This window comes from Lepidothrix coronata, unplaced genomic scaffold (genome assembly GCF_001604755.1).
Source record: "Lepidothrix coronata isolate B3197 unplaced genomic scaffold, Lepidothrix_coronata-1.0 Scaffold23, whole genome shotgun sequence".
NCBI classification, from domain to species: Eukaryota; Metazoa; Chordata; class Aves; order Passeriformes; family Pipridae; genus Lepidothrix; species Lepidothrix coronata.
In genome coordinates, this window is record NW_016690203.1 from 7,099,156 (window position 1) to 7,124,110 (window position 24,955).

The 24,955-nt window shown below is 57.4% G+C and overlaps 1 protein-coding gene across 1 annotated transcript; it reads left to right on the forward strand.

Annotated features, from left to right (window-relative positions):
* Positions 1–739: 739 nt before the first annotated feature.
* IQGAP3 (IQ motif containing GTPase activating protein 3) lies at positions 740–14,974 on the forward strand. The gene is made up of 37 exons (XM_017808408.1): positions 740–819; positions 1,169–1,325; positions 1,399–1,476; positions 1,660–1,736; positions 1,886–1,953; positions 2,195–2,308; positions 2,698–2,876; positions 3,177–3,264; positions 3,521–3,684; positions 3,882–3,969; positions 4,118–4,281; positions 4,396–4,556; positions 4,786–4,910; positions 5,084–5,247; positions 5,531–5,621; positions 5,734–5,901; positions 5,999–6,141; positions 6,215–6,385; positions 6,649–6,732; positions 7,199–7,270; positions 7,824–7,893; positions 8,271–8,479; positions 8,733–8,885; positions 8,998–9,161; positions 9,324–9,548; positions 9,629–9,769; positions 10,232–10,316; positions 10,615–10,847; positions 10,936–11,068; positions 11,371–11,473; positions 11,631–11,775; positions 11,919–12,006; positions 12,263–12,475; positions 12,573–12,739; positions 12,895–12,996; positions 13,352–13,460; positions 13,686–14,974. The coding sequence occupies exons 1-37, from the start codon at positions 755–757 to the stop codon at positions 13,797–13,799; spliced, it is 4,875 nt and encodes a 1,624-aa protein (XP_017663897.1). The 5' UTR covers positions 740–754; the 3' UTR covers positions 13,800–14,974.
* The last annotated feature ends 9,981 nt before the right edge of the window (positions 14,975–24,955 follow it).

The window sequence follows — 24,955 nt, forward strand, 5'->3', positions numbered from 1 at the left end:
GAGGCGATGGGGAGTGCGGGGGCCGGGGGGACAGGCAGGTCTGGGGGTGCAGAGGGATGGGGGCCGGGTAAGTCTGGGGCAGTCGGGGGGTGGACAGGGAGGTCCGGGGGTAGGGGGGGATGAGGGGAGCAGGCAGGTCTTGGGGTGCAGGGCGATCTGGGGGGATAGGTAGGTCTGGAGGTGCAGGGGGATCTGGGGGGACAGGTAGGTCTGGGGGTGCAGGGGGATCTGGGGGGAGAGGGGGATGTAGGGGCTGGTAGGTCTGAGGATGCAGAGGGATGAGGGAACAGGCAGGTCTGAGGGTGTGCATAGAGGAAGGGCAGTAGTGTGTAGGGTCCCAGGCACCTGGGGACGAACAGGGGGACGTGTTTGAGGAGTTGTTTGGTGGTGGGCAGCCGTGGGTGCCTCCAGCACCAGCAGTGCCAAAGGATCCCAAACCTGCAGCTGTGTCCCCCTGAGTGCTGGCTCTGGGCCCCCACTCCCTGGTGCCAGCTCTGGGTGCCAGCTGTGGCCGTTATTTGGGAAAAAGGGAAGTTGGAAACTTTTCCTTCAACCGCCTGAAGGGCCTGGCTGGTGTCACCGTCATGCTGGTGCCTCCCCCACGTGGCTGTGGGAGGCTGCTGTGCCAAAAGCCTGCCTCCCTTTCCCAGATCTTAGTTTGGGTGGCCATGGGGGCTTCCAAAAGCCCCCTCAAGCAGAGGGCTCTGACGGGCACCCCCCTCACTGCCCAGGTGAGCGGCTGACTGCGGCCGAGATGGACGAGCAGAGGAGACAGAACGTTGCCTACCAGTACCTCTGTCACCTGGAGGAAGCCAAGCGGTGGGGCTGCACCCGGGGAGCCCCTCGAGCTCAGATTTGGGGGGGAAAAGGGGTGCAAAGGGGAGGGGATGAGAGCAAGGGGTCTGGGTGGGGGGCAGCTATAATGCTGCAGAATCTTGCCCAGACTCTGGGTCTTTGTGGCCCTCAAAGATGCTTTTGGGGGTGGCTTTTGGGGGAAGGCTCTCAGCCAAGCACCCAAACTGAGAACCACCTGGCAGCAAAGGGCTGGAGGCCAACCTCCCCTGCCAGGGGCATTTATGGGGAGGGGGTTGAGGGGGTCTCCTCTGGGTGCTTTTCCTGCCTGGTGGGATGCTGGGATCTGTGATGTGCCCCATCTTTGCCCTGCCAGCTGGATGGAGGCCTGCCTGGGTGAGGGGCTGCCTCCCCCCACTGAGCTGGAGGAGACCCTGCGCAACGGGGTCCTCCTGGCCAAGCTGGGCCACTGCTTTGCCCCGGCTGTGGTCCCACTGAAGAAGATCTATGATCGTGAGCAGACTCGGTACAAGGTAAGGCTGTGACACCAGGGGTGTGTTCCTTAGGGTGTACAAGTTCAGCCTGACTCTAGCTCCACTTTTCCAGGCAGCTGGGCTTCACTTTCGGCACACGGATAACATCAACTACTGGCGTGATGCCATGAGCCATGTGGGCCTTCCCTCGGTAATGTCCCCCCTCTGCTCTCCCTGGCCAAGGGACACGCTGGCCTCTGCCCTGTGGCAACACCGTGGGGAGTGCTGGTGTGGCAGAGGGTCTTTGTCTCTGCCCCTCACCCTTGGACACCATCCTGCCCAGGGACCGTCTCGATGCCATCCCCACCTGAGCTGTCTCTTGTCTTTCTGGCAGATCTTCCACCCAGAGACCACCGACATCTATGACAAGAAGAACATGCCCCGGGTGGTCTACTGCATCCACGCACTCAGGTGGGTGGCCTGGCCTGGCTGTCACCACTCATGAGCCACTCATGTTTGTGCTCACGAGCCCTTTGGTGGCATCACCCACCAGCCTCGGCTGCCGCAGAAGCTTTGGGAGGGAGAAGCAGGTGATGTTACGGTCATGGTCTGTCTTTCAGCTTGTACCTCTTCAAGCTGGGGCTGGCTCCTCAGATCCAGGACCTGTATGGCAAAGTGAACTTCACAGGTATGCTGCTGTGTGGGGGGGACCTGGGCTGGGGGCTGGTGAGGAGGGGTTTGCCATTGATGTTTTGGGATCCAGTGGCAGGAGGGGTGTGAGGAGTGAAGATTTTGGGTGAGCTTTGCCAAAGCTGCCTCAGGGATGCTCACCCCAGTATGGGGATTTTCTGCACCCCTCTGGTTTGGAAGGGGAACAGGGGCTCTGCTGGCTGCCCCCACTCCAGTGCTGTCTCTCTGCTCTGCTCCAGAGGAGGAGATCAACAACATGAAGCGTGAGCTGGAGAAGTATGGGCTGCAGTTGCCTGCCTTCAGCAAGATTGGCGGCATTTTGGCCAATGAGCTCTCAGTGGATGAAGCAGCAGGTGACGGGTGCCTGGTGGGGAGCAGGGCTGGGCAATCAGCCCCTGGATACCAGGTCTGAGGCCAGCAAACTTGAGAGGTGGTGCTCTGGGAGGTGGTGGTGGTCTGGGATGCAGCGGAGGCACCTGGTTGCTCACCTTCAGCCCTGCACGTGGCTGCAAGGGCTGGCACAGCCCCTTCCCCACTGGCAGCACCGGGGGTTCTACATTACCTTTTCTTGCTGTGAGACACCGAGACTTCCCACGTTCTGGAGACTGCAGCTCACTCTTTGGTGGTTCCCACCATGGTGCATGGAGTGGCTCTTGTCCCACTGCGTGCAGGGTTATAGTGGATGGTCCATCTCACTCCTCCATGTCTCATCTCACCCCCCTCCTTCCCACCTCGCCTCCAGTCCACGCCGCAGTGCTGGCGATCAACGAAGCTGTGGATCGGGGGGTGGTGGCCCAGACGATGGAGACCCTCCGCAACCCCAGCGCGATGCTGCAGGACCTGCGCGGGGAGCTGGCGGGTGCCTACCAGGAGGTGCTGCACCGGGCGAAGCTGGAGAAGGGCAGCAATGCCAGGAACAGGGTGAGGAGGGCATGGGGGGCTCGGGGGGGGGGCAGCTGAGAGAGGAGCAGCCCCTTTGCTGATGGGTGCTTCAAGCTGGAGGGGTCCCTTGGCCACAGACCATACGGTGATTGCTGGGTGAAACACAGCCTGGGAGCCCTTGTGCTGAGCAGAAGAGGGGGGAGATGATTCCTCTTTGGGGGCCTAGTTGATCCCCAGGGCTTGGAATTGGGAAATGAGCCCAGGCACCTGCAAGGGACCCTGCTGTGTGCTGTGGGGTGAGCTTGGGAGGAAAGCTCAGGGTGAGGAGTCTCTCTCCAGTATCTGCAGGTGATCCCTGAGGGAGAGGATGTCTATGACCGGTGTCTGACCCAGGCTGAAATCCAAGGGAACATCAACAAAGTGAATGGTGAGGGAAGCTGGGGCTTTCCTCTTGGGGGGGTTTCTAGGGCTTTTAGTGGGACCATAGTACCCCAGGGCATGAGGAGAGTGATGGATATAGCAGGAAGGAGTGATACAGACCCATCAGGGATCAGGGCTAGATGTGCATTTCCAAGGAGAAATTAAAATGATGGGTATCCAGGCTTCACCCATAGCTGCCTTTGCTCCCTGAAGCTGTGGGATGATTTACCTGCTGACTTCTGGGATGGACTGGCCTCTTGTAGTGCATGGGACTCTGGAGGAGGTGGACGATGCCCTGCAGAGACAGGATGTGCCAGCACTGCACCGGGCGCTGCAGGACCCCGTCCTGGCCCTGCGCTGCCTCCAGCGCGACAACCTCCAGCTCTACTTGGAGCAGCTCAGCATGGACCGGGAGCAGAAGGCACTGGTAGGTGCTGTCAGGAGCCCGTGGTTTGGGGTACCTGTGCTGGGGGTGCACCTCCGTGGTCCTCAGGAGGAGGAGGGTCCCTTGCGTGGGAGTTGCTCTGCGGGTTGGCAGATTTCTGACAGGGTCTGAGCACGGCTCCTCCATCGGTGTGAGCAGGATGAGGTGTGAGACCCAACACCCATCTCTGCCCACTGCAGGACCTGGGCTACCTGGAGATGCTGGACCAGGAGGAGGTGCAGGCGGGGATCCTCACAGCCAACAGGAGGGACGAGGAGGAGCGAGCCAGTGAGTGCCAACAGGGACATGGTGCTCGCAGTGCTGCCCTGTGAATGCCCAGGAGCTGGTGCCCCTGCCAGCAGCCCGGCCAAAGGGAGACCAGGCACAGCCACCTCCTGCAGCCCCCCTGTGCCAGCTCCCCTGGTCTGTCCCTCAGTGCTGCTGGCTGTCAGCCGGATCAACGCCGCCATCCGCCGAGGGATGCTGGCTGAAACCTTGGAAGCGCTGACGGACCCTGCGGCGCAGCTGCCCGATGTGCACCCCTTTGCTGCCCCCCTGTACCAGCGCCAGCTGGCCCTGCTGCAGCGCCAGCACCCACAGGTGAGAGATCCCCAGGCACGGGAGATGAGGGGATTGGTGCTTCCCCTGCGCCCGGGGGTGCTGGGCTGGAGGAAGGGGTTATGAGGGATCAGTGTCTCCGTCTGCCCCGGGCAGGGTGAGCTGGCACAGGAGGAGCTGTTCGTGGCTGTGGAGATGCTCTCGGCTGTGGCGCTGGTCAACCAAGCCCTGGATGTCGGGGATCCTGACGGGCTTTGGAGCAGCTTGGTCAGCCCTGCCCTGGGCCTCTCGGGAGTTGAGGATGCAAATGTACAACGGTGAGAAGATGGGCTCTGTGTTTGGGGTCAGTGTGGAGAAATCCAGTGGGAGGGGATGGTCAGTCAGCCTGCGCTTTTTGTGGGTTTGTTCCAGCAGCCTCCTGCCCTGTGCCTTGCCTTTCCCCTCTGAAGAGCCAGGCAGCTGGCTGTGGCAGGCGCCATCCTGCTCGGAATGCATTGAACCCTGCTTGGAAATGCACCAAGCCATTGCCCTGTGTCTCTCCTTCAGGTACTTTGAGGATTTGCAGCAGCTGAAAGGCCAACCTAGGGAAGCGGGAGCTGAATTCCTGAGCTGGAATGACATTCAGGACAGTGTGAACAGCACCAATTCATTGGTGCAGGATGAAAATGACAGTGAGTCCTGCCCACATGGGGTTTGGGCGTGCAGGGGGGTCTGCAGACACCCCAGATAGGGAGGTTGCACTGGGATTCCAGCCCCAGAGAACCTCGCACCACCCTGGGCTGTGACTCCCTTGGGTGCCTGGAACACGGGGGGTTGAGCAGCACGTCCCTTCCCTCCCACGCAGGAGTCCACGCGGTCAGGCTGGTCAATGAGGCGCTGCTGCAGGCAGACCCGGAGAAGACGCTGGCGGCGCTGCTGCTGCTGGAGGCTGCCCTACCCGACATCGCCCTCCCAACCGCCCAGCGCTACCACGACGTCCTGTCCCGGGCACGGAGGCAGAAAGCCCAGGTGGGCTGTGGAGTACCTCCATGGAAGCATGGCATCCCCCCTGGCTGTGGGGTACCCCACTGACTGCATGGCATCCCCCCTGGCTGTGGGGTACCCCACTGACTGCATGGCATTCCGCCCTGGATGCGGGGTACCCCACCTCGGTGGCATGGCATCCCCCAAGGCTGTGAAGTACCCCCCACCCCCATTAGTGCAGCACCCTGCAAAGCAGAAGGTGCTCAAGGGGGGCTGCCCAGCTTGTTAGACTCCTTTTCCCCCCGTGCCCAACTCTGCTGTCTCGCAGGCCATGGGGGATGACGGAGCTGTGCTTTGGTGGGAAGAGATCCAGGAAGGGGTCTGCCGGGCTAACCAGGACACAGTGGCAGCCAGAAGGAGTGAGTGCTCTCCCCACACAGGCTCTGGGTGCTGAGCCCCTGTGGGCTGGGGTGCTGCTATGGGGTTCAGAGGACGAGAAGGTGCTGACGTGAGCCCCCCCTGTTCCCTCAGTGGCTCTGGGCATTGCTGCCATCAACCAGGCCATCAAGGAAGGGAAGGCGGCGCAGACACTGCGGGTGCTGCGCAACCCTGACGTGGCCCTGTGTGGTGTGGTGAGCGCCTGTGCCGGTGCCTACCAGGAGCAGCTGGCGGCTCTGGTGGCCACCAAGAGACCGGCAGGTAAAACCTTGGGAGCTGCAGAACTGCCCCCCCCTCCACCTGAGGTGTTCGAGGGGAGCAGCACCACCCAGCAGTTCCTGTCTGTCCTGGTGTGCAGGGAGTGAGAAGCTGTACTGGATCCGGCACAGGCTGCCAGACGGTGCCGAGTACTACCTGAGCCTTAAGACCTTTGAGGGCAGCTGGCAGTGCCCACGCGACGGCGGCCTCAACACCACACACCTGAGCCGGGAGGAGATCCAGGTACAGGCCGGACGGGGCTGGGTGGGCACCGGTGGCATCACTGGGGCTGAGCTGATGCCTCATGTCCCCACAGCTGGTTGTCACCCGAGTGACGGCAGCGCACGACCGGGAGTGCCTGTGGGCATCCAACACCTCCTTCGTGGTGAGGCTGCAGGCTCGGCTCCGGGGCTTCCTTGTTCGCCGGGAGTTCGCGGCACGACGGCACATCCTGCGGGAGCAGCAGCCGGCTGCCGTCAGGATCCAGGTGATGCAGCCAGAATCCATCCCACCTCTGTGCACAGGGACACAGCATCCTCTGGCGGGTCCAGCGACCTCTGCCATTTCACTGCTGGGGCCCCCCGAGGTGCTGCAGAGGGTGGTGTGGGACTTGTTTCTCTCACAGCAGCTGCTTTGGGTGCTGGTTTCCTCTTTTCTTGTGCTGCGTTATCCTCTTCCCTTGTGTGCTCCTGACTGGGAGTCATGGTGACCTCATGCAGGTCTCTAGCTGGTGTCTTCTCTTGTGCCCAGGCTTGTTGGAGGGGGTACAAGCAGCGCAGAGCTTACCTGGAGAGACTGCGTTACCTGCGAGCCAACGCAGAGGCTGCAATCAAGGTTGGGAAGACTCTTCCTTCAGCCTTTGCTCCCTCGTTGGGCATAGCCACCCTCTTGCTCAGCTGCAGGGTGGCATCTACCCCCTGCCCAGTGTAGAGGAGCCAGGGGGGATATGGCAGCTGGGCCAGGGCAGCGTGTGAGGGGATAAGGGAGAACATCTTGCAAAAATCATTGAATAGAATTATGGACTTGTTGAGCTTGGAAAAGCTCTTGAAGATCATTGAGTCAAACTGTTCTCCCAGCACTGCCAAGGCCACCACTAACCCATGTCCCCAAGTGCCACATGTCTGTTAAATTCTTACAGAGATGGTGACTTCACCATTGCCCTGGGCAGCCTGTGCCATGAAGAAATTTTCCCTAGTGTCCAATCTAAACCTCTGGAAATCCTCAGTTTCCCCCCTCTCCACCCACTTGCTTTGGCCAAGTGAGTCCTTGCAGAATCCAACTATTTGAACATCTCTTCCAGATCCAGGCGGGTGTGAGGATGTGGCAGGCTCGGAGGAAGTACCAGGAGAGGCTGCGCTACTTCAGGCAGAATGTCAGTGATGGGATGGGAGCAAAACAGCTCCTGGGAACATGTTGGTGGGGATGGAGAATGATCTGGAGCCCATGTTTGGATCTCCTTCCCTGAGTGCTCGTGGCACAGCTGGAGGGAGAACTGCTGCATCCTGGCCAAGGGGGACAGATGGGAAGGAAAATGTGCCGGGGGGGTCTGGAAGCCAAACTATCAGGCTCTTTGAGGTGTGAGGAGAGACAAAAACCACTCCAGTTCCATCAAAACCCAGGGAATTCAAGATGCCCATTAAAGGGGAAGGAAATTTGGGGGGAAAGGGAGGTATTGGCTGCAGGAAGCGAAGCTGCACCTCTGGAGTTGCTGCAGCTTCTGAAATACAGTGAGCACAGGAGAACAACTGCTGAGGAGGGTGGAATCCCAAAATCCCTCCCCGGTGTGGAGACCCTCATCCCAGGCCTTGGCACACTGCCAGCAGTGGGAGCAGGCAGCCAAATGCCTGTCCAGCTCTCCTCCACTCCCCACGTGTGTCAGGGATGCTGTGAGGAAACATCCCCCATCCCCTTGTTTGTCTTGGCAGATTAAAGCTGTAATTAAAATCCAGGCTTTTGTGCGAGCGAACAAGGCCCGTGGGGATTACAGGATGCTGGGTAAGTGTCTGCTCATTGCTGCTCTGAAGTGTGAGGGCTAATTGGGAAGGGGGCTCTGCCTCCTCCCTCACTGGCCTTGCATGGTTGGGGAGGTGGTGGCAAGTTGGCCATCGGTGTCCCTGTGGTAAGGACAGGAGTGACAGATCCTTGGTGGTTCCTGGGCATCAGCCTTGGAGCTGCCCCTCTGCCCCCAAAAGCTTCCTAGGGGCTGTTGTGCGGTGTGGCCATGCCCTGTCCCATGTCCTAGTACTGCAAGAAGATGCTTTTTCCGGGAGGATGGGGTCTCTGGGTGAGATCCTGGGGGTCCAAGGGTCTGTGATGGGGGTGGCTGCTCTGCCCCCTGCAAGCATGCACGGTGTCGCTGTGTCTTGCCGCAGTCCATGCCAGGAGGCCACCACTGAGCATCGTCCGGCGCTTCATCCACTTGCTGGAGCAGAGCCAGCATGACTTCTGGGAGGAGTCAGAGGTGCTGCGGCTGCAGGAGGAGGTGGTGAAGAGGATCCGTGCCAGCCGGCAGCTGGAGAGTGACCTGGACCTCATGGACATCAAGATCGGGCTGCTGGTCAAGAACAGGATCACGCTGCAGGTGGGGAGCAGGGCAGGGGTCAGGGGAAGATCTCAGACATCTCATGTGGTCCTGCCAAAGTGCCTGAGCCCGTTGGTCCTGCTCTCCACGGCATTGCAGCTTGGACTTAACTCTGCTTCACTCTTCAAGTGGTTGGAGGGGTTGGGAGGGGTTGAGGAGCACTGGGATGCCTCAGGCTCTTCCCAGAGGCTGGTCGGAATGCCGGAGCCTATGGCAGTCCCCAGCACTTCTCTCCCTGCCCACGTGGCTGCAGGAGGTGGTCTCCCACTGCAAGAAGCTGACAAAGAAGAACAAGGGGCAGCTCTCAGAGATGATGTCCATAGACAAGCAGAAGGGGCTCAAGTCACTCAGCAAGGAGAAGCGGCAGAAGCTGGAGGCCTACCAGCACCTCTTCTACCTGCTGCAGGTGGGGCTGGTGGGGATCTGCTGTGTCGCCCACAGCGGGGGGGCAGTGTGGGGACCTGGTCCCCCAGCACTCCACAACATTTGGGTTAGCTTAGTGTCCCTCGTGCCTGCAGACACAGCCGGTCTACTTGGCCAGGCTGATCTTCCTGATGCCCCAGAACAAGTCCACCAAATTCATGGAGTCAGTAATCTTCACGCTTTACAACTACGCATCCAACCCACGGGAGGCTTATCTGCTGCTCCAGCTCTTCAAAGTGGCGCTGCAGGAGGAGGTCAGGTGGGTGTCCATGGGTGTCCTGGTTTGGGGACAGGCCTGGGCAAAGGCTGAACCAAGGGCATCATCTTGGATGCAGTTATCTCCTCTGGCTACTCCCTCCTGCTTGGAGAACACACACACTGGTCCATCCCCTCATCCCATCCGCCCTGTCTCTCTCCCCAGGTCCAAGGTGGACCATGTCCATGACATCCTGATGGGGAACGCCACGGTGATCCGGCTGGTGGTCAGCTTCTACCGCAACGCGCGTGGGCAGAACGCCCTGCGGCAGATCCTGGGTGGCCCAGTGCAGGAGGTCCTGCAGGACAAGGCCCTTGGCATCCGTACCGACCCTGTGGACATCTACAAGGCGTGGATCAACCAGGCTGAGTCACAGAGTGGGCAGAGAAGGTCAGGCCCTGGGTGAGGAGGCTTGGCCCAACCGCAGGTTGACAGGCTTTGGGATGGTGATGGGGATCTTCCTTTCACAGCAAGCTCCCATATGAGGTCAGCCCTGAGCAGGCTCTCAGCCACCCTGAGGTCCAAAGGCGGCTGGATATTTCTATCCAAAATCTCCTGGCAATGACAGACAAGTTCGTCTCTGCCATCACCTCTTCCGTTGACAAGATCCCGTACGTATCCCTATGGTTTCTGTGCCCGCCCCGGGAGCACTGCCAGCTCAGGGGTGTCTCTAGCAAGGCCTTAGAAAGGAGGTTTGGTGACTGGGGTCCTCTTGCCCCTTCAGTGCTGCAGGGCTGTTTTACTGCACTGTCAGCAAGCTGGAACCAAATATCAGCAGTGCCCCATGGGCTGGCTCTTTGGGCCACTCTGAGTGCTTTACTGCTGGTGTTGAGGTGTTGCCAGGGAGAATCTGAGCTGTGGTCATCTCAGAGGATGAAGGCTTCCTCCAGGGATGTCTGGGCTGGCAGCAGGGTAGAGGAGGGAGCCGAGGGATGCTGCAGCTGCCCGCCCCTCCTGTGGGCTCCTCCATTGCCCCAGGGCTGGGGGTTTCCTGTATCTTGAGTTGTGGGCAGTAGAGAGCTGGGGCAGGGTGGTCCTTCATGCTGATGGACCTTTCCCTGCCCTCTCCTCAGCTACGGCATGCGCTACATGGCCAAAATCCTGAGGACATCTTTGACTGAGAAATTCCCCAAGGCCCCGGCAGAGGAAATCGATAAGGTACGCTGGGGCTGGGGGGCTCTGTGCTGTTTGGTGGGGTTCATCTGTGTCTGCACGTGAAGGGCCAGTATCTCTTCACAGAAAGTCAAGTCCTCTGGACTTAAAAATACCTCCAAGTCAATATTTTCCATGAGCCACTAAGGAAATGCCAAGGGTGGGCTCTTCTCAAGGGTGCCATCCCCTCTGGGAGGCTCCCACAGGACAGCGCAAGGATGCAACACCCTTCCCTGCTGAGCCACCACCTCCTCGGGCCTCAGCCTGCCTGCTCCCCCAACCCTTAGCCTGTCTCGTGCCCTAGATTGTGGGCAACCTGCTCTACTACCGCTTCATGAACCCGGCTGTGGTGGCCCCCGATGGCTTTGACATCGTGGACATCTCGGCTGGGGCGACCCTGCACCCCGAGCAGCGCCGCAGCCTGGGCTCCATCGCCAAAGTGCTGCAGCACGCAGCCGCCCGCAAGGCCTTCGACGGGGAGAACGCGCATCTCTGCGGGGTGAACCAGTACCTGGAGGACACCCACAACAAGTTCAGGTGGGCACCAGGACAGCATTGGGGTGAGAAGGCGACTGTGAGCCAGTGGCAGGGTTTTGGGGTTGACCGAAGGGGTCCTTCTCTGCAGGAGGTTCATCTCTGCTGCCTGCTGTGTCCCTGAACCAGAAGAGAGGTTTAATATGGACGAGTACTCAGAGATGGTGGCGGTGGCCAGACCAGTCATCTACATCACTGTGGGGGAGCTCATCAACACACACAAGGTAAGGGCATAAAGCTCACAGCAAGTGAGCTCTGTTTCCTCTGCTCCCACCTCCTGGGCTTTCTGCCGCATTTCCTCACACTCTTCTGTGTCCCACCCCCAGCACAGCTCCTTTCCTCCTGACTCTTTTTTCTTTTTTAAGCAAGGAAATAACCCAGATTCTGCAGGTTTGTTGCTTCTTGTCCTTCCCTGAACATCATATCTGCTCCATCCCCTTTTGGGTGTAAAGGATGCAAAGGGGGCCCTCTCTCCCTCTTCCTTTGCATCCTCCTTTGCCACTGACTCATTCCTTGCACCATCCAGCTCCTGCTCGAGCACCAGGACTCCATCGCACCGCATCACGGAGACCCCCTGCACGAGCTCCTGGAGGATCTTGATGAGATTCCTACAGTCCAGTCCCTGGTTGGTAGGTCAAACTCTGGGACACACCACCCACACTGTCAGGAGGAGGGTGGACATGGGGACAATTTGACTTGCATGAAGCTTGATCTGGTTTCCTTCTGTGTGGGAAACTGGCCCTTTGGAGCCCAACACAGCTAGCAGGGCTCTCTCTGCCCTTGTAGGGGAAAGTGTTGCCAGCCTGGCAGAGAGTGGTGCTGAGCAGGTGCTCTCTCAGCTCAGCAGAACAGAGATCTCCCTTACCCTCACTGGCAAGCTGCTGCCAGCGGCCAGCAGTGAGGAGAGCGACACGAGGAGCTTGCTGCTGAGGTGAGGATGGGCCCCACGGGCATTGGGATTGTGCTGGGGGCTGGGATACTCTAGAGGGGCAAGAAACCCTTGCGTGGAAAGTAAATATTGTGAGCAGGGTGGTGGTCTGGAGTGGATGCCTGACGTCTCGCTCTGGTCTCTAGCACCAAGCAGATGCTGGTGGATGTGATCCAGTCCCAGTCAGGAGATTCCCTCCCAGAAATCCTGTGGACACAAGCCTTGGAGCACGAGGTGGGTTGAGTGAGGCTGCTGCTGGGCATGAGCTAAAAATGTTTGCAGCGAAATGGCAAAAAAACCCTCAGCAAAAAGCTGCCCTGCTCCTCTTGGAGCCTTGGCCACTGCTCTTGTGCTCCAGCAAGAGCTCCAGAAACATATGTTCTGGACCAGAAGAGATCCACATCAAACTGTGCGAGAGGGGGTTTGGTTGCTCCATCTCCTCGTGCCCCATTTCAGCTGCGTTCCAGGCTCAATGCCTTCTCATCCCTAGGAAGCTGCCCACGACCGCCTCGTGCACAGGCGAGCGCTGCAGGATGCCCAGACCCCCACCCAGCTGAAGTGGCACCGCTCCCTGGCTGCCAACGGTCAACTCTCCATGGAGGACAAGAAGCGCAAGATCATCCGTAACCTGCGGCACTTGGAGAGCCTGGGGCTGGTGGACTCTGCCCACCAGTACCAGGAGCTCATTGATGAGTTGGCCAAGGTGTGCTGAGTCAGCCCCCCTGAGATCCTGCTCTGGTGCTCTGAGAAAGCTCAGAATGAGGTATATTGGCTTTCTTGCCTGGCTTTGTTCCCTCCAGGACATCCGGAACCAGCGGCGCCACCGGCAGCACCGCCGCGCGGAGCTCCTGAAGCTGAGGCAGACCCTGCACAGCCTCGATGCCAAGACCTTATTTTATGAGGAGCAAATTGATTATTACAACCAGTACATCAAGACCTGCCTCGACAACCTGGCAGCCAGCAACAAGTATGGTTTCTTACCAAAAATCAGTACTTTTTAAAAAAACCCCACTATTTGTTTTCATTGCTCTCTGGTTCTTGTGACTCCTGGAGATGTTGGGGGTCCAAGGGGACACAGGTGGCTGGAGATGAGCTTTCAGCATGTGGTTCCTCCTCTTCCAGGGTCAGCAGGAAGAGTAAGAAGCTGCCGTCGCTGCACTACACGGCGGCCCGGCTGTTGGAGAAGGGAGTGCTGCTGGAGATCCAGGACCTGCCACCCAGCCAGTATGTAGCCCTGGTTCCATGGGAGGAGCTGTTACTTGGGGTTGTCCTGTGCCAGGGCCAGGAGTTGGACTCGATGATCCTTGTGGGTCCCTTCAGACTCAGGATATTCCATGAAAGCTTGGGCAGGTAGAGGAAAATAACCCAGGAAGAGAGTGCACATGAGCCACCATTGTTCTCCTGGGATGGGGCAAGTAGTTTCATGTAGGAGAACATGGGACAGTTGGGATTTGGAGGGGGGATTTGGGTGGTGGGTCTGGCTGCTGTGCTGAGGGGTTGTGCTGGGTGGGTGACCAGCTCCTTGGTTGCCTTAAAGCCATGAAGCTCCTTCTGGCAGTGAGTGGCTCTGTCCCCTCAGGTTCAAGAACGTGATTTTTGACATCATCCCCTGTGAGGAATCGGGCAAGTTCCAGGTGAAAGCCAAATTCATGGGAATCGACATGGAGCACTTCCAGCTGCACTACCAGGTGGGGAGCCTGTCCTGGGGCTGCCGGTGCCCAGCCAGGCCAGGGGGTGCAGGGGACAGGTGGTGTCCCCCCGCCTGCAGTTTTTGGGGGACTCAGAGCCCATGGGGAGCCCTGCCCTGAGCTGGGGACAGCCTTGTCGTGCATCTCCCACTGCAAGCCCAGCTCTGAGCTGATCCTTCTTCCCGGGCATGGGGCTGGCGGCAGTGACGGTCACCTCTCCCACAGGACCTGCTGCAGCTGCAGTACGAGGGCGTAGCAGTCATGAAGATGTTTGATAAGGCCAAGGTCAACGTTAACCTGCTCATTTTCCTCCTCAACAAGAAATTCTTCAAGAAGTAACAGGGGTGGGGGGGTGGAATGGGCTACGGGGACGGGGGGACCGATGAAAACCTGCCAAAGGCACCTTGGGGTTAGTGATCCTGGGGTAGGGAAGTTTCTGCTGGCCATGCATCTTTCCTGCCTGGACCCAGAGTACTTGAGCACCTGCAGCTGGCTCAGCCCCAGCCCTGGGCACCCCAAGCTCGGTACTGAGCCGGTACCCGACCTCCTCGCAGAAGGATGCAGCTGCCAAAGCTTTTGCAGCGCGTGTTGCTTTTAAAATCTATTTTTTTTTGTGGGTATTTTGGCTGTTTAGTCCCTGTGTTGCCAACAGCCAGCTGCTCAAGGACACTGGATTTCTGGACACTACACAGGTTTTTAGTGATGTAATAAAGGTATTTTAATATATATATATATATTTCTTCCTCACAGTAAGGCTGGAGAAATGTCAAAATCAGTCTTTATATTGTGAGGTAGGAGAGGGGCAGAACATAGAGGCAATAACTGCTTGTGAGGACATCTGTGGCTGTTCCCTACTAAACTGAGGTGCAATAGGAGAATGTTGGTTTCCAAAGATGAATTTCATTGCTCTCCAGCCAGGCTGAGAACAGATACAAAGCAGGGTGGCTCAGAGCCACTGCTCTCCCACGGATGCCGCAGGGCACCAGAGCAGGGACCTCCCCTTTCTGGGTTTGCCTGGTATTGGATGTGGAGCAATCCCATGGCACTGTCTCAGCTGGGATGGTGATGTCTCTCTCCCCTCTTTATTTGCTCTGGTGGGAGCAAAGTTTTCAAATGTGGATAATGATCGAGTTTGTCCACGGATGCATTTAAAGCACTTTCTCTTCATGTGAGCCCCTTCCCTGGGATGGGAAGGGAACTGGTGGCAGTCCCAACCTCCTCCCAGCCCTGTCTCCATCAGGCATAGGAGCAGCAAGTCCCAAACCTGCTCCATAAAGGAACTTTTTGGGGGGATCGGATTTGGAATCTCCCTCGCTGCTCAAGTAACTGCCTTGGGTTAGGGTTAGCCTTGAAGCTGGCTCAATGGTACCTCATCTATTGCCATCTGGGGCTCTGTCTTGTCTTTGAAAAGTGACGTTTGTTTGTGATGTGTTTTTTCTTTCCCTTCTGTCATATAAAAGCTGCAAACGGTGCTTACCCTCATCCCTGCCCATGCTGGATTCCTGCTGTGCTGCCTCTGCTTGTTTACTTTAAATAAAGTTGTATTAGAAAATTGCTCTGGATCATTGTTTCCCCGTGGTCCTCACAAGCCTCTCCCCTGGGTTATCAGGGTCTTTCAGACTCATGACATTCTCTACAGTCTCCCATGTCCAAAGAAGGTGCTTGTGGCCGTGGGCACCAGCCATTAACCACCGTTAGATGGGGACCGGCTCCCTCGCAGTGGTGCCGAGTCAGGCACTGAGGCACCGACTCAGCTCTTGCATGGGGAATTTAGGCCACTTTCAGACACATTTAACTCTTAAATAAATACTATGATTACATCTCCTAAAGACTATGATTATATCTCTACAGGAGTGAAGCAGGATCAAGCTGCAGCACTCTTCCAGGTTTAAAACAGGTTGGCTGCTGTGGGTGCTGCTCTGTCTGCAGGGAGATGATCCGGAGGAGTTGCTGCTGCATGTTCCCATCACCACGCTGGGGTTTTTTTTATTCTAGTTAGTATAGTTGTTTATTTTTCTTACCTTCCTTGCCTTCAGAGGAGAATCCAGTGTGTCTGGCTGTGGCTCGGTGTGGTTTGTTGCCACCAGCCACCTCCCAGAGCAGCTGTCGGATTTGCAGCAGCAGCATTTGGCACACTAAAACCATTTATTTGGGATGTTTTGGGGATGGAGGAGAACCTGAGGTAAAGACTCCACATAACGATAATAATCCCTAGCTCTTCATTAAGCACAGTCGCAGCACGACTGGAGGGGACTCAGTTTTGCTGTGGAAAAGGTGATTTTTTTGGCTCCCAGGAAGCTGTGCTGTGGCCAACCATGACTCAGAAATGGGGTGTTGGCTCTTGCCTCGTGCCCACACGTTTTGGAGAGAAGGTTGGAGGGGAGAATTCAGCCCTGGGAGCGCTGGGGGAGGCCTGGTGCTGGCGCTGGCTCGCTGAGCTCCTCCCGAGGTGGCTCCACTAGATGTCATTGCAAGCTGGGGATAAGCTCGTGGCTGTGGCCACCCGGGCACCAGCCGCAGGTGCTTGGAGCACCCGACAGCACTGTGGGTACCAGCAGCCCCCCCACAGGGTCCTGAGGGACCGTGCTGCAAACACACATGGTGTGGCCCTGGCTGGAGGGGTGGATCCATCACAGTGATCCCAGGACATCCCAAATGGGACAAAGCGAGACTGAGGCTCACAAGTGACAGGGATTCATCCTCACAGCACAGCCCCTGGCCTCTCCTCTGCCCTGGCAGCTTTTCCCAGGGCACTGGGCTCACTAGGGGCTCTGTGGTGCCTGCCCAGGCTGTGACTGTGAAAGGGGCCTGGGAGGAAAGCCCATGATAAGAGGTATTCTTTGGGAATGGGGAGAAAGGAAGAGATTTGGGCTCCCTCCGAAGCTCATATTTCATATCAGAGGATCCTACAATGGTTTGGATTGGAACGCACCTTAGAGCTCATCAGGTTCCATGAGCTCATCAGGTTCTTGCGATGGAGCAGGAACATCTTCCACTAGACCAGGTTGCTCCAAGCCCTGTCCAACCTGGCCTTGAACACTTCCAGGGATGGGGTAACCACAGCTTCTCTGGGCAACCTCTGCCAGGGCCTTACCATGCTCACAGGGAAGAATTTCCTCCCAATATCCCATCTAACCGTGCTCTCTGTTAGTGTGAAGCCATTCCCCCACATCCTGTCACTCTTTAGGTACAGAAAGGTACTGTTTCACCTTATCCAGCTCCTGCAGGTCCTGTCCAATGCCTGACCCACGAGTATTCTCTGCATGGACAGGGAATCATTGTGCTTGCAGAGAGTCCCTTCACTAACCTCCCCACTCTGCACCTTATACTATAAGTATGTGTATAGATGTGTGTGTGTGTGAGAGAGAAAAACGGCACCCGGATACTGGATATGTGTTACGTATTTCACATCTCACCCAGCTGGACTGGGTATAAATCCTGCAGCCTGTGACCCTGCATGTGTAGGAATTAGGGAGATTGGAGGCAGCTGCCAAGTGTAATCCATGGGGAAACGTGCCACCAAACCCACACTGGGACTGCTGCCCTGGTCTGGGGTGGGAAAGAGGCTGCTGGGGTTTCCCAGGTTTGGGGAGGGAGAGGTGAGATAGGATGGAGGAGTTTTGGGAGGTTCAGGGCTGGGAGCTCACTGTTCTGGTAGCATTCTCTGTCCACTCCAGCCTGCTCGTGGGAACCCACACCCAACAGGGATGAAAAGTTGTTAAACTGGGCTCAGAAAGCTGCTGCCACAAGTCCTGATCCTGCCAGCTTGGGACTGCATGGCCTGGTGCAGCAGGTGCTGGGAGCTGGTGCTGGGAGTTGGTGCTGGGTGATGGATGCTGGTTCTGAGTGGTGGGTATTGGGTGCTGGTTCTGGGTGCTGAGTGTTGGGTGCTGGGAGGTGGTGCTGAGTGTTGGGTACTGTGCTGGACGATCGTGCTGGGTGCTGGAGCTGGTGCTGGGCAGGCCGGCTCGAAGGCAGAGCTCCCCCAGAGCCGCTGTCCCCGCTGTCACGTGCCACAGCGATGCTAATCCCGTTTTGAAAGCCCGCGTCCCGCACTGCACCCGCTAATCCCCCTCAGTGCCACGGCTGCGGGGCTCGGCGCTGCCTCGGGGAGCCCCAGGGTGTCCCTGCCCCTGGGTCCCCTCTACAGGCACTTCTGCCTGAGCCCACATCCTCTGCCTGCCTCTGCTCCAAGCCCCGAGGATGCTCAGGTGCTCCCTGCCCTGTGCAAACGGGTGCTGAGTCCCGGACACCCGCAAAACACACCTTGGATAGAGGCTGGGCCGTACCGGGTCAGGACATCTCAGCAGTCCCTGGAAGCGCCGCGCTGCCCAGGAGGAGGGAGGAATTCACTTACTTGGCCAACCTGGCTTCGGCACAGCCCCGGTCACTCAGCACGACGACCTTGGCGGCAGCACCGAGGAGGCAGGTGAGCGGCTCGAACCTGCCTGTGTCGGAGCCGGGGCCCCTCCCCGGGAGCAGCCGCCTTCCCGGCAGCGCCGGGGGCTCTGCACCGCGGCTCCTGCTGGGGTGGCGCGGGCTTCGTGCGCTGAGGAGTAATATTGTTGTTCCCTTACGATGGCAGCAGCTTCCTCGTGGGAGAGGGGGAAAAAGCACAAACCGAACTGGGGAGAAAATAAGAAGAGAATGTTTGCCGACTGTCTGCTGTGTGTTGTTGCTGTTTGTTGTGTTTCTGCGGTTGCTTTGGCAACCGCGGGAAGATATGCCAGGCTGTAGCATGGCGGGTACCAGCGCGGCGTGCGAGAAGCCGGGGCTCCGCTCCCACAGGGCCAAGCTGCCGGCCCGGTGGCAGCCCCCGGTGGGGCTGGAGGGCTTCAGGCAGGGGATTGATGGGGTCACGTTTGTGCCCAGCTCAGCTGCTGCCCTCCTGAGCGAGCCTGTGGTGGGCACTTGCTTCGCACCGCATGGACCTTCCGAGAGGGACCTGGCTCAGAGACGAGCAAAGGAAGAGTGACTGGAGGGTCCGATGGGTTATCTCTGCCATGGGGACAGCAGCCAGCCCCACTGTTCCCCAGGAGCCTAGGAGTGTCTGGGCTCATCCCCTCCCTTCTTGTCCAGAGGAAAGGGAGCGAAACAGCCGTGTTGTGGAGGGGCAGCTGCTGCCATGTAGCGCTTGCCAGAGGGGCGTCAGGAAATGCCGAGTGTGAGGGCACCTCTGTCTATCCAAGGAAGGAGCCATTCCTCTGGTACTGGAGCACCAAACCGTGGCCTAACACGGGCAGGGTCATGCTGCTTTCTGTCTCCTGCATTGTGGGGCAGAGAGGGCTGCTGCCTGTGTGGCAGTGGGGGATGGAGCCAGGATCCTGAGGGGCAGCGTGGGACTAGGGGGACCAGGGCAGAGGAGCCTGGCCGAGGAGGGGACGGGGCCAAGAGCAGCTCGGGGAGGATGGGGATGCTCCCAGAGCTACTCTCTCCCTCCTGCAGCCCCGGGAACTGTGCAAGCTGACATCCGTCAGAGCAGGAGTCGGTGTGCCCCGCGGCATCCCCAGGGCAGAGCAGTCAGGGGGTGGGTGAAGGCTTTGCCCCTGGGAGCCAGGAACATTCTGTGTAGCTCCAGAGATGCGTGTTAACTCTTTGGGGGCTGCAGCAGGAGAACTGAGCTCCTCGGGGCTGTGGACACCATCCACCCAGAGCCTGCAGATCCCAGGGCTTGGATATTTAGATATTTCTGTAAAGCAGTGGTTTGGGGGCTCTGATGCTTCCTGTCCCACTTTGCACGAGAAGTGCCAGTGAGGAAAGGTTTCAGCCTGCTGCTGGTCAGAAGTGCCAATTTAATGAAATTATTTAATTGCTGCATCTCCAAATGGCGCTTTTTGAACTGAAAGGAGAGGCCTGATGAGGAATCCTGCCCTGAGCTGGAAGCTGACTCATTCTCCTCCCAGTCCTGGGGTCAGCGCTGGATTGCAAATAAACACACCAAATTCCCACTGCTGGGTTCTGGGAACGTGCTCCCAGCTCTTCGTGGAGGGCAGGGACCCAGGAAGAGGCTGAGTATCCGCCTGCTTCCCACTGCATCCTCCCACCCTTGGAGCAAGGGGGGCTTTGGTGACACCTGGAGCTGTCTGGGGTGGGGGGAAACACCACTTTGCTCTGATGAGGGTCTGAAAAATCCCAAAGGGCAGAGATTTGCTGCCCTGTTCCCTCTTCCAAAAGGAGGCCCCAGCTCTGTGACATCCTTGCTGTGCCCACCAGGCGAGACCCAATTCCCATTTCTTTGCTTACAGCTCTGGTATCTCCATCCCCTCCTTGGCACATGGTTTCCATCACAGGATCTCTGGGTGCAGCTTCAGCCCAAGCCCAGGTCTTGGGAGGAAAGGAAAACGGAAGCAATAAGAGGTTGGAGCTGGACTTGAATCCACATCCCAGGATGAAAGGGCAGCACGTTCCACCCCAAAAATTTCCCCATGCAGGGCTAAGCAGAAGCTGGAGCCAGCCTGAGTCACCCTGTGTGGCTGCTGCCGAGGCAGGAGTGACCTTGTGCTGCTGAGCCAGCGTGGGCTGGGGGCCGTGGCCCTGTCAGCTACGGAAGGGGAAGCTTTTGCTCACCATGGATGCTCCAGGGGAAAGAATGAGCTCTGGGGCTGAAATTGCTGTCTGGAAGGGACTAGAGTAACGGGCACAAGGTCAGAGAGGGTCTGGGGTGTGCCCTGTCTCTGAGGGGAGAGCATCAGGGCCTGCTGGAGCAGGGAGCAGGGTTTGGGCACTCCTGACCTGCTGGCAGTGTGCTCTGGGACTTGATGAGCAGCATCTGTGAGCCATGCTGTGACAGGACTCACTTTCCTGTGAAACTTCAGGGAAAAACAGATGAAACTCCCCTCTGCTCCTGCCATCCTGTCCTCAGCCTTGGGATCCTTCCAGGCTGGCGCTTGTGAATGTTTTCCCCCCATCAACTTCTTTTGCTTGAATCAGCGGACGTGACTCACCGGGAGGAAAGAAAGGGCTTGGATGAGCTGCTCCATCCGAGGCACCGGGGCCCTTTGGAGCACGGGACACCACAGGAGCAGCGTCCACATCCCCCTGGTTGTGAGGAGCCAAACTGTGGGCTAACATTCCCCTTGTCCCATCGCTGTTCCCTCCCCGTGCCCAGCCCAGTGGGTGCAGCAGAGGGGGAACTGGTTGAGCCGGTGCACCCCGTCCTGGGAGAGAGGGGAGATTCCTCTGATGGGGGTTGACACTTGGGGGACTGTGCCTTTGTCACTGGGGCAGCCACCACACCCCAAGGGGACCAGGTGCTGGGGACATGCATCGCCTTTCCCAAGGGACCTTCGGAGGGGAGCAGCAGGCAAAGCCCCTCCGTGGCAGGTCTGCGCTTTGGTGGGGGGGTGGAAGATGGGGAAAGTGGCTCCGTGGGGGGGGTTACTCCTCCTGGCACTGGGTTAGGGGAGCAGCCAGCCAGGGTGCCGAATCTTGGCTGGATTAGTTAAAGAGATCAAGCAGCTGAGGGATTAGGGAGTCAAGAGAGCCAGGCCACCTGCGGAGGGGAGGGGGGAAACCTATGGAGGAGAAGGATATGCCAGAGCTCTGGAGAGAGGTGTGCAAGGCCTGGGCTTTGGAGTGATTAGATAAGTGAATCAGGGCCTCGGAGCGATTAGAGAAAGAAATCAGGTTTTACACCAATTAGGTAAAGTCCCTGAGTGATTAGACACAGTGGTGGCTGCAAGCAGAGGTCTCCTGGCGGCCCATGGAACTGATAGGGCCGAGCATTGATTAAAGGAGCATCAGAGGCTGAGAGCAATTTGATAAGAAAACAAAACAGTGGATCAATTAGCCTGGGAAAGAGGAGGAGGCTGGGTGATAATGGAAATAGGGGCCAGTCAAACCAACCCCTACAGCTCCAAGCGTGGGACTGGTGGAGCAGAAGGGAAGGGATGGAAGGAGGGAAAATGGTCCCAGCGGGAGCCTCCAAGGGCTGCGGGCACCTGGGGCACTGGGCTGAGATTGGTGGGCTACTTCAATTTGGCCTTGGCACAGGTGAATTTACACCTGGCCTACAGGTTCATTTATTGTTGGCTGTGGCTGGTGTGAGCCCCACACAGCTCATTGTGGGCTGCAGCAGAGCATTTCCAGATGGCTGCTCCTCCAACCAAGAGAAGCAAAAAGTTCTATATTTCATAGAGTCATCAATTCATGGAATGGTTTGGGCTGTAAGGGACCTTAGAGCTTATCAGGTTCCAACCCCTTTGCCATGGAGCAGGGACACCTTCAGTGAGACCAGGTTGCTCCAAGCCCTGTCCAACCTGGCCTTGAACACTTCCAGGGATGGGGCAGCCACAGCTTCTCTGGGCAACCTGTGCCAGTGAATTGCAGAGAATTTCTTTTTTTCGAGCAGGTTTTGCTCTGGGCTCACACTGTCGCACACCTGGAGCAAGTTTATCCACTGGGAAGGCAGTTACACCAGGATAACTCAGCCCTGCGCCCCATCCCAGATGCTCTGGGAGCTTCCAGATATGGGTGCCAGACGAACAAGCAATTAAGTAACTCAACGGAGCCTTGAAATAATTAGACCAAGGAATGCGGTTCCGGCAGATGAGTTTAGTGAAGAAATGGGAGTGTTGGAGAGATGGAGATGAGAAGGGTGATCAGGTCTCGGCACAATTATCTAGAGAAAGTCTGCTCCAGACTGATTAGAGGAAGGGAAAAGAGCTTTCTGGGCAATTAGGTGAGGGAAATCAACTCTGGGCAGGAAGAAAATAAACTATGGAAGAGATTGGGGTGGGAGATAGCGAGTTATCTCTGCCCCCTGAGTTAGACAAGGGACCTCGATAAGGGCTTTCCGAGGCAGAGGCAGAAATGAGGATTAGAGGGATTAGGGAGCAGAGGTGGGTGTGCAGTGTGTGCCTGGTGCTGGGGTAGAGGGAGTGGGGACTGAGGTGGCAGGAGAAACTGAGCCCTGCACCTGGGGAATGGGAGGACTGAAATCCTGGGATTAGGGCTAACACGGTAAAACAGGAGTGCTGGCAGTCAGGATGGCTGTGGGTCGGAGTGGGGAAGGGAGCCAGGCACTATTTCCAACCCATCACGTGGCAGGATGCTTCCTTAATCTGTAAAACGGGATTAGTCTCTTGTGCCCAGTGGTGTTGAGAGCCATCAGGGTCTTTCTGCATGACTGCCTTTGACTTTAGGACAGAGGAACCTGCAGGGTGGGAGCGTGTTTGGGGATGAGCACGGGGATGGCAGATCCCGGGATGCACTCCAGGATGTGCCTCATGGCACCTGGCGATCCCTGGCTGAGCCAGTGGGAATGGGCAGGCAGTGGGGCAAACTGGGGTGTCCCCAGCAGTGAGCTTTACCCTGGATTTTGGGGTGCTGAGCCACCATAAGAGAGGTGACAACCGCTGGCTGCAGCCCAAGGTCGTGCCGCAGGTCCAGCTGCAGCTGGAGAGTGCCGAATCCTTTGGGAACGGCTGCATTTGCTCTTTAATTAGCCTTGACGGCTGCTGGAGCAGATTTTGCTGGTCCTTTCCTCTCTGAGGCTGGCCCTGGCTTGAAGTCGCAGGGTTTGGTGAGGTCAGGCTCCTTCTTCCTTTCTTGCCTTTTTCTTTCCTTCAGTCCTTGCACACACAAAAGGCAGTGGAGGGAGGGAGCAGCATCACCAGGCACATGATGCTGACTCTGGTGCTGCGGGAAGGGGAAGCTGTGGTTTGGCTGCCGGGTCATAGTTTGGCCTCTGGAAATGACCCTTTTGGAAAGGGAAGTGGTGTCTTGCCAAGCTCAGGGCAGGAACTCAGGCAGGGGCTTGGCAGCCCCCTTGGAGAGGCAGCAGCATTGGTGGTGGGCTGCTTGGAGTGGGAGTGAGGGACCTTGTGAGCAGCGACCAAGGGCAATGGGGAAACAAACCCTGAGTTAACCCAAGCACCTATGCAGGTCATGGAGAGTTTTTAGATTTTAATTTTTTAAAAAAATTATCTTTTCTCATTTTTAATTTACTGTTTTTTCCTCCCAGTTTGCACATGTGAGATTTGGCCACAGCTCCCAGTGGCTGCTGGCGAGTGACAGAGAGCAGTGCTGGGGCCAGCCAGGGAAGGTCTCATGGACACTCGTCCCTCCTGGGCATCACAGTCCTGCTTTTCCCAGCAGGAGGGCAGCTCTGACATATCTCCTTCACCCCTTGGCCTCTGCTGAGCTTGCTGGGACAAGCCTGGTTTCTCTGGGGTGACAGCGTTATCTGGGACACAAGCAGAGGCAGGCTCCACTCCGGTCCCTGTTCCTTGGCTGATGTGGATATCCTCAGGAGATAGCACAGTAAATTGTCCCCCTGGGACTCCATGTGGTTCACCTCCCTCTGACAGGATGGAAACGGGGCTTTATGGATGCTACAGCCCAGCAAAGCCCCAGAGGCATGTGGAGCATCCCTTGAGGCCCTACGGGTGTGTCCTCCTCCTAATGCTTAAACACTGCTTTTGTTTGAGCCCTAATGTGGATTTCAATATTTTCATGGGTTTTTTTTTCCCCCCTTTCGAATTCTGATGAAATATGTGTTTGGGGAAAATAGAAATATTTAGACATTTCCCTGACAGGCGGCAGAGCTGGAAGAGCTGTGGTGCAGCACCGTTCACGTGTGCTGATGAAAGCTCAGCACAAAGAGCTGGGTTGGGGGATGCAGCATCCTCAGCAACACAAGCCCCACAGGGTGGAATGTCTGTGCTCACCCCACAGGTCATTGCTCCTGCCAGCAGCCCAGCACCAAGTTGCCTTTGAAAGAAAATGGGTTTGAGCTGGATTTGGGGATGTTTTGGGAGAGGGGGGTGTGTATGTATGTATATATATATATAAATAAAATCTTGGGAATATAAAAATATTCATAGTATATTAAAATACACTATATAGAATATTAAAAACCACTATAGTAGGAGTTTTGTATTGAATAAGTAGTAGTATATGTATTAAAATATATATATTTTGCATTATATTGTGCATCTGTCAAGGCTGGAAAAGGCTTTGGTGTTTGTGGTCCATACCAGCTCCCTGTTTTCCTGTCAGTGGATGTCTGGGCCAGATGTACCTTGAAAAGGCCAGTGAAAAGCCCACCTGCAGCCCCAGGATGCTGCAGGGACCTCAGGAGTGTCAGTGAGGGACAGAGCTACCCTCCTCCATGCTGATGGCTCTGGGATGAGCCCAAACCTCCCTTTCCAGGAGGCAGAGAAATCCCCAGCCCTGAAACTTGCCTTCCCCACCCCATTTTTTCTCCTGCTCACACCCTCAGGTTTTGGTCTCGGGGACGTGTCAGCCCTGAGCAGAGAGCGGCCACCGCGCCCTGCACTGGGGAGGGAACAGTTCCCATCCTGTGCCCCACTCCCTTCATCCCAGCCCCTCAGGCTTCACCCATCGCTCTGCCTCATTCCGAGGGGGTACAGAGCCTCCTTTCTCACCTAGCAGGGCTGTGCCTTCCCAGGGCTGATCTCTGACCCACCACTCTCCCCACTGGGTCCCCACTATATGAGCTCCCTGGATGTGGATGCCACATGCACGTGGCA

Excerpts from the sequence above, each read along its gene's own strand:
- IQGAP3 (XM_017808408.1), top strand. The coding sequence starts at position 755 with ATGGACGAGCAGAGGAGACAGAACGTTGCCTACCAGTACCTCTGTCAC. Across the intron at positions 4,282-4,395 it reads TGCAGCGCCAGCACCCACAG|GGTGAGCTGGCACAGGAGGA; the intron begins GTGAGAGATCCC and ends TGCCCCGGGCAG. Across the intron at positions 5,248-5,530 it reads CACGGAGGCAGAAAGCCCAG|GCCATGGGGGATGACGGAGC; the intron begins GTGGGCTGTGGA and ends GCTGTCTCGCAG.